The 8787-nt window shown below is 39.1% G+C and overlaps 2 protein-coding genes across 2 annotated transcripts; both read left to right on the top strand.

Annotated features, from left to right (window-relative positions):
- The first annotated feature begins 1433 nt into the window (after positions 1–1433).
- Positions 1434–1947, top strand: LOC145899859 (uncharacterized). The gene has a single exon (XM_082988785.1). It carries the CDS (start codon positions 1481–1483, stop codon positions 1775–1777), a length of 297 nt encoding a protein of 98 aa, XP_082844911.1. The 5' UTR covers positions 1434–1480; the 3' UTR covers positions 1778–1947.
- A 20-nt stretch (positions 1948–1967) lies between these two features.
- On the top strand, positions 1968–8112 carry LOC145899858 (protein unc-45 homolog B-like). The gene is made up of 17 exons (XM_082988783.1): positions 1968–2159; positions 2221–2257; positions 2367–2542; positions 2672–2929; positions 3055–3229; positions 3332–3505; positions 3671–3845; positions 4246–4408; positions 4534–4766; positions 5015–5300; positions 5497–5624; positions 5778–5958; positions 6045–6160; positions 6386–6503; positions 6590–6745; positions 6983–7113; positions 7626–8112. The coding sequence occupies exons 1-17, from the start codon at positions 1983–1985 to the stop codon at positions 7753–7755; spliced, it is 2814 nt and encodes a 937-aa protein (XP_082844909.1). The 5' UTR covers positions 1968–1982; the 3' UTR covers positions 7756–8112.
- Positions 8113–8787: the final 675 nt, after the last annotated feature.

Genomic DNA, 8787 nt, shown 5'->3' with positions numbered 1-8787 from the left:
AGCAAGCCTTGTGCGTAGAAATGGAAAACATTGTAAAACTGGTTTAAGCATAATATTGCATTAAACAGGGGACAAAAAGTGAACAAGTGCAATAAACGGATTTTGATGTTAATTTAAGCTGAAGACAGATGGCCGCTGTTCGACCTATTGTGTCTTATTTAGTTGTGTAATAATAAAACAGTTACTGGAAGAGGGTGTTTTTGTTGTTACAGCATTTAGGATCGCTAACGTGATACATGAACTTTCGAAAACACGACAGAGACAAATCTTTAGTTTAGCATTGTCGTTTTGTCCACTCACAGTTATGTCGTTTCTGCTATACCCTATGGTCTTCCGCTAATTAGGGACAAACAAGCCATTGATTCGTGACGTCACAATGACAATTTTTGTGTGATGCAAAAGCCTGTCCTGTAATCTGGGGATTCTCCTATGTTTGAAACTATTCGATATATGCAAAAAAAGACGCCTTTTTCTATCTAAACAATACATTTTTTCGACGCAAGCGCCTTATGTGATGTCCTTTTCTCCTCAGCGCAAAAGGTTTCGATTTTTGGTCGCCGTTACTTTTCGTGCAGTTTTCTACAGTTTTTAGTTGACGTAGAACCGTAAAACTTTGGATATATGTTTGTTGTAGATGTACCTTTAGTTTTACGCAAAGTTGTTATGGCCATGTCAAATGCACTTTAATCTAAACCTTTGATCGCCATGAGCGTTAATTTGGTTGAACCGGAACTGAATCCGTACCCCTTGCGTATAAATTTTACAATGCTAACCAGAACAGGACCGGATGAAAAAACTTTTGAAACCCGAACCGGAGTTAAAGGGGAAAACAAACAAATTAGAAACCCGAACCGGAACTGTATCCGTATGATGAGCGGTTCGACTCCCTGCGTTTTACTCGTATTCTTCGTGAGCGTGAAGGAACGCAGAGATTTAAGCGCAATATATGTGTATTTTCATGCCACTTAACATTTGCCTTTGGGAAAACGGAGCACTTGCAGCACTTGTTCCACCCCCGCACTCCAGGTTTCATACGTTTGTTCAACCATAACTGACCAACTCAAAGTTTTTCTTTGAAAAGTGTTTCTTTTTTATAACAAAAGACTGTTGGTGACATCTCATACATATGAAAATAACGATTGTCGTTACATTACAGTAATCACACAGTTGTAGAAAGAAGGTTGTACGCCTGCGGATAAAATACCCCTGTTTGACATTGCACGACTTCTGTCTCTGTGAATTCCCGCACGTAACCACCATCGCTGCAGCTGTTTGGAACAGTCCAGAAACTTTATCACCGTTTGTTGTCGCCCCTTGTTTTTTCCTCTGTGCTATAAAACTTCGTTTTCACATGTGCCGACATTCATTTCACTATGTCGATGAACCCTAATAGTTGTTTTGCCATATGAGCTCGGGCGTGGTGCAGATTATATTAAAGCCACGTTTTTATTTTTCAGTCCATATATAGGAAACTGCTGAAATGTTGCGTGCGTTTTCCAAATCTCTTTCAGTGGGTCGTTCGTTTACTGCACCATTGATGTCAAGGGCTATGGCTTACGATGGCTCCATTAAGGACGAAGGTGGCAAACTTGCAAAGAAGGCTGCAGCTGATGAGAGCCAGTACATCCGACAGATCGAGAGGGAGCAGTGGAAAGCTCTGAAACAGCATCATACTGATGAGATTGAAGAACATAAGGAGGACATTAAACGGTTACAGCAAAGAATCAAAGACCATGAGCAGAGATTGAAGAAAATAACACATCATGACGAAAAATAAGAACTGCTGAAAACATTCTTGTGTATTTCCTAAGTGGTGTCACAGATTTAAAAAAAAACTGTTTTGAAATATAAGTAATTAAAATTGTTAACTAATGTACCAACAAATATGAAACAGTCTATCTTTTAAGTTCATTGTGTTTAATGTACATGGTTCCTTTTTTGCATTAGGTCATAGACAACCGAACGACTTTAATTTAATTATAATGACAAATCAAAGTTTGATGTCACCTGGTGAGTTGAAGGAGGAAGGCAATAAACATTTCAAAGCTGGCGAGTTCATAGAAGCTGCAAAATGCTATACTGACGCCCTCTCACTAAGTGAAGACCGAAATGAGAAGTTGGTATATTATAAGAATCGAGCAGCTTGTTATCTCAAACTGGTAAGATTATGAAGTATTTCATATTTTTTTACAATCTGTTTGACCTATAGTTTGTTTCTAGGATCGATTTCAAGATGCTGCAGATGACTCCACAAAAGGTATGACTGACAATAGAAACTTTTACATTAGTGGTAGTTTAATTTTTGTAATACAGTGACTGGGTTATTTCTTAAATTTGTTTCTTTAAATAATTTCTATTTTATGTAGCTTTAGGCATTTCTGGCTCCGACACCAAAGCACTTTTCCGTCGTGTTCAGTCACTGGAGAAGCTTGGACAATTCAATGCAGCTTATGTTGATGCTAGGAGGTTATACCAGATGGAACCAAAAAACAAAGCAGTTCAGGAGACTTGCTTTAGACTTCGTAACATTATGGAAGTAAAGGTAATTCAAGATGTTGGACATTTTGATTTTATTTATATTGTAGTGTCAGAGAAAATTTATGATAATTGTAAAAGTTTGATGTGGATGAAGTATCATTTACAGATACTGTTAAATGCAAATTTTAATTAGATGTTCGAAGAGAATTCAACTGAAAACAGAGTAAACTCGATGCTGAAGATTCTGTTCGACAAAAGCAGTGATATGGACAAGTGTCATAAAGCAGCAGACAACTTGGTTGTTTTGTCACGAGATGAAGCTGGTGCTGAAAGGATATTTAGGGAAGGTGGTCCAACTGCTTTAACAGAGCTACTGGAACAACCAGATCCATACGTTCGGTTGTCTGCAGTTCGTACATTGTCTGCACTCTGCTCTGGCCATCAAGCGAGGGTAGGTTACAAATATTTTTCACCAAATCTCTTGTTGGCATTTTTACCATAGTTTTGATGTTTGTTTCTCATATTGTTTTGAAGTGTTGAACTTGGATGTAATGTTGAAACTTGTTACTTTGGCAGGCTACCGTCCTCCTTCGAGAGGTCACTGTAGAGCGAATGTGTTCTTGTATGGGGTCCAAGGAATCCACAGATGAGATGTCAATGGCAACCCTTCACTTATTTCAGTCAATTGTTGATTCATTGCAGGGTGAAGACAAAATTAACCTCCGAGGCAAAGAAACTGCAATGAAACCTGGTAAAAAGTCAAAACATAAAAATCTGTATAATGTTCATGACAAAGCATTTTGTTTGGAATTTTTCAGGGGACAATTTGTTTTCATCTTTAAACTTTTTTTAGACTACACAAAAGATTTAATGGGCATAATGATATGTCTGAAGAACATGCTTGCTGACAAAGAGGTTTCTGCCCAGGGAAGAGATAATGCTGTATCCCTTATTGCCAAAAATATTCCTCGTCATGATATAAGACGTGGAAGCAATTCACGTACAAAGGCATTCTTAGAAATAGGAGGTTTGCAAGTTGTTTGTTTTGCTAATAAAAAAAAGACGTTGTATAAATTAATGAGGTGATTACTGTTTTATCAGTAAGTAAGGTTTGTTAAATAATTCAAAACAACTCAATTTTTTGTTTATATGCATGTATATACTTACATACAATGTTGATTTGGTTGTTTAGGAGTACATTCTCTGCTTGAAATTGCAAGTTTTGGTTTTAAACCTGATGTTGCCCCTGTTGCCATCACTCCCAATACCAGACTTAACTGTGCTGTTGCACTGACAAAACTATATGATGATTTGGGTGGTGATGCTGCCCGTGGAGCTTGGGATGAGAAGATAAGACAGTACTTGCAGTAAGTGAAAATTATATCTTACTTTGATTCTTTTTAAAGTTTAGGCATTACATGAGCTGCAGATAATGCTCTGTTTCAAACTACCATGTCTATCAGTGCAGTTGAATTAGCAGCAACTTCAAAGTAGAATAAAGTAATATTCCCTGACTGGCCAGCTGATTGGACTTCCCTCAGATTTGCAACTGCACTAGTGCGGTCTGATAAGTCAAAACACTGTTCAGTGTTCACTCTCTGCAGATAATTGTGCACAAAATTTCCGTATTACAATTTGTTTGTACAATTGTACATTAATTGTCACAAAAATCGTTTTCCTCCCAATTAACAACCTCACAAGAAGAATATGCTGAAAACATCCCTGTAACAAGGGTTAGAAAAATCGTTTTTATTATTTCTTCTGTAGATCATTGTTTGCAAGTGGCTCAATGACTGGGAACATGCAGGCCATGTCTGTCATGACTTGTTTATTACAAGGGCCATTTGACAGTGGGCAAAAGGCATTGGGTATGAAAGGTGTTCTTGAAACAATGGTTGCCATGACAGGAGCTGAGGAAGAAATTGTTCAGGTAATTTTCCCTGAATTTCCTTTTTTAATGCAACCATGTTTAAAATATGTTTGCGACAACTTAAAATTGGGTAAATACTTATTTATAAAACAACGAGTCTAAACATTCTTATTCATGTATGTCAGATTGCAGCTATTGAGGCCATCATTACCTCAACATCGAAACAAAACAAAGCAACATTTGTTGTTGAAAATGGCGCAACGTTGTTGAAAGAACTGTATAAAAAAACACAGTCTGATGGTGTAAAAATCCGTGCCCTTGTTGGACTTTGTAAACTAGGATCCTCTCATGGCACAGATGTAAGCATGAGAGCTTTTGCTGATGGATCTTCATTGAAACTTGCAAAGCAGTGCAGAAAGTAAGTTTCTAACACCTATTTGCTGTACAGCTTTAGGTCAATATATATGCATACTCATCTCATATGCAGTCTAACCTGTGTTCTCAAACATGATACAATAGTATAATTATAACAACTGTGGAAATAACTTAGTTACTTAAGCATCCCTTGAGTAAACTTTTCTAATAACTTAGTTACTTAAGCATGAGTAAACTTTTCTTTTTTTTTAAAAAATGAAAAAAAATCACCATAGCTTGATATATCTACAGGTACCTTGCCAACCCTGCCAAAGATTTTGATTTGCGTAAGTGGGCAGCTGAGGGCCTCTCCTATCTTACCCTGGATGCAGATGTCAAGGAAGAACTTTGTCGTGACCAGGAAGCCCTGGATGCCCTTTTCCAACTTGCTAAGTCTTCGGACAAGACTGTGATGTATGGTGTGGTTAGCTGCTTGGTGAATTGCACCAACACCTACGACAAGAACGATGAGGCAGTTCCAGAAATGATTGAACTTGCGAAGTATGCCAAACATCACATACCAGAGGAACATGAAAAGGTGCATGCTTTACTCACTGCTTGAGACATGTCCATGAATAACTTATACACCAACCTGGGCTAGGCAACCTTGGCCATTAAGCAGTAATGAACACCAAAATTTCTCTGTGGCTAATTTCCAGTCACAGAAAAAAAATATGATATCAGATGCCCAGATAGTTCACCAAATATGTTTTAAACGTTTTATTTTTATACAGGACAAGCCAACGTACGTCAAGTACCGTGTAAAGCTACTTGTCGAGGCTGGAATGATTAACGCTGTTGTTGCCCTTGCCAACACCGACGCCGCACTCCTCACAGATACATCCAAGGAACTCCTTTGCAGGTTTGCCGTTATGAGAAACACTCCTCCCCTCTCCTCACATAATATTAAAAGTTTATTTATCCATCATAACACCACGTCCCTAAATAAAAGAGTTAGTGCTTTGTCTGTTAAATTGCTTCTTATATTTTGTCGTAATTATTAATTGTCTCGCAGAGTTTTTCTGGTTAGTGTCGAAAACGAAGAAAACCGGGGTTACGTTGTGGCGGCTGGAGGTGGAAAATGCCTCGTACCACTTTGTTCAAGTGGAACGCAGAAAGGGAAACGATGTGCCGCGCAAGCTGTTGCGAGGATCGCAATTACATCTAATCCAGCCATGGCCTTCCCTGGACAAAGAGTAGGTTTTGCCCTTGTCTAAGTCATAGTTTTTTTTGGCGTATTCACGTCAGATTTAATTCAAATGCTTCACTTTTCACTGTCTAGTCGCTGGAGTGCGTTCGTGTTTTGAAACAACTCCTTCATCCCGAGTGCGATGCACTCCAAAACTTTGAAGCCATTATGGCTCTTACCAACTTGGCCGGTATGGACGACACGCACAGGTGAGCTTACGAGTGAAAATGCTTGATCACTTTGGTAAATATATATTAATGGAGCTACACCAACCGCGTCATTCAAACTGATGATGGCATAAGTTCTTGCCGAAACGTATTTCGTACACGCATCATGACAATGTTGACAACAATATGGGCCAGTTTTTTTATCCTCATACTTTGGTAAAATTCTGTGATTTCTTCAGCCATAACAAAAATAAATAATACTCGTAGACGTCGAATCATCCGAGAGAAGATGTTGAGTGATGTTGAGAGCTACATGTTGGAAGAGCACGAGATGTTGAGGAGGGCTGCAACTGAACTCTTCTGCAACCTCTGCATGTGTCCAGAGGTTAATAAAATTTGCTTTCTTGAAATTCTTGCATTATCTGGGATGTTTGTTTTCCATTTGTGACGTGATTTTTGTCGACATTCTAGATGGTGGAAATCATGGAGCAGGATAGCCATGAGAGGGTGAAGATCTTTGTCCTCTTGTGTAGTGAAGATGATGATGCGACCAGGAGAGCTGCTGCTGGAGGACTCGCGATGCTTACTGCAAGAAGTGAGAAAATCTGCAGAAAAATCCGTGAAACTGTGAGTATTATGCTTGTTCTTCACATCTCTAGACAACTATTTCGATGAGGTTTCGAATTTGGATATCGCGATTGTCTTTATGGGCCACCGTAATTTCGACGTTAAGTGTTAAACTCGTATTTAAGGTGGTCAACGAGCGTATTGTGAAATTTCCCGTCACCAATTAGTTTGTATTAGAACTATTCGAAGACAAACGTCGCCTGTAAAACTTGTTAATGGTTGTTTGTGACATCACAGACGAAGTCGTGGTTGGAAAACCTTTCCATTATTTCGTTGGACGAAAACTTGGAGATTCAACACCGAGGGTTGGTTGTACTTTACAACATCGTCAGCAACTGCAAGTTTTCGGCTGAAGATATTGTTGCCAGGTATGCCAACATTTTACTGCGTTAACGTCTTAAGAGTGGTTGTAATGCAGTGCTAGTTTGTACCCCTTAAGCCAATACTCCAAAACCATCTGGCACTTTAAAATATATATTTCCACCTACTGTAATATCAGACTGGTCCTGTTTTTAATACTTTGTGTTATATTTTTTATTAAGCAGGGGTCCTCAACCTTTTAGCACTTGCGGGCTTATAAAATTTCAAATACTACTATAACGACCCACCGATTTTAAAAACCGAAAAATATTAATGAAAAAAATATTGAATCAGGCAGAATTACGCACTTTGCACCAGAAGAAATCCATTTCATGTAAAAAGAATATATAGCGGAGGGATTGGTTAAAAAGCTACACGTGAACGGGCTGCTGAGAAACAACTTTTTAATGGACCACGTGTCATGCTGATTTGTGGGGGTGTTTCACAATATTACTTGCACGTCAAGACTTTTTTTGTGAGAAATGTGTGTTTAAGTCCGTGTTTCTTTAACTTTTTGTAGTAACATCCTGGAAATTCTTATCGCAACTTCAAAAGACGCAACTCCAGCAAAGGCGAAAGCGCGCGAGACGGCCATCGCCACCTTGCGGAAGCTGGAAGACGACAACTTTATCCAAGCCACCGGGTTATGATGCGAAGTCTCATTTTCTCGTTCACGCATGACTACACGTCACCCAATCATACAACGTACAATGCTGCTCCAACCTCATCATACAGCCCCAATATTGCAATGTACCTTCTGACTCGTGCTATGTTGCCAAGCAAAGTGTGGCGTTACAAGTAAGGCCTGCAACTCACCAGTACTTCGATTCTATGTGAACGGGATTCATTTTTTCTTCACAAAATTCGGAATTTTTCTACTGTTATCGCGTCATTTTTGCGTGGGTTCGTGTGCCTTCAGTTAACAAGAATGCAGTATTACCTAATTATTTATTTGTACCACACGCTGTGCTGCATGTCTGTGCACTTCAAAATAAACGTGAAGATTATCCATCAAAAAAATCCATCAAGGAAATTAACGTTAAATATAATAGTGGGAGGTGGAAGATCTATTCCCTGGACATGCAGTGTTTAAAGGCATATAAATGCAAAATCTAGGCCGTCGATCTTTTGGTTTGGATCGCAGAAGTTTGAAAACGTAGTCGACGTTTTTTTGCTTTTGGGTTGCAACTTTTAAACATTAATTATTGCCAATTGGTTACTTTGTACAAACTGTGAATCGGAACGTTTGCCCACCCCTGGTTTAAAATCTGGCATATAAAAGAAAAACGTCTAAACGTACCAAGACCCAAGTGAACGTGATATGGGTACCTGTATCTTTTAAATAAGGAACCGATAACGAATCTCTCCCGCTCCCACTTGTGCGGGCTGATAGACTAAGGGCGAAAAGAGTTCAAGTTACCAAAAAAACATCACGGCCCAATTAGTTGTGTGGTCGCAACTCAGTGTCGGTTTACGAATGTAGATTACCTCGGGCGTGTTGAGGCAACATCGGCTTTTAACCGTCGCAAGAAGTTACCGCTTTGGTCTTTACCTCCACATCACGCATCGATGATTTTTTCCGCTTAAACCGATGCGCTACCTCAGACTGCAGTGACCCAACCCTTAGTTTGTGGTGGATTGAACTCCGTAACCAAAGAGCGATGTGTTTAAGCTCATGTTCG

Source organism: Ascidia mentula, chromosome 4 (genome assembly GCF_947561715.1).
Source record: "Ascidia mentula chromosome 4, kaAscMent1.1, whole genome shotgun sequence".
In the NCBI taxonomy this organism is placed as follows: Eukaryota; Metazoa; Chordata; class Ascidiacea; order Phlebobranchia; family Ascidiidae; genus Ascidia; species Ascidia mentula.
This window is presented reverse-complemented; position numbering and strand designations above follow the sequence as displayed.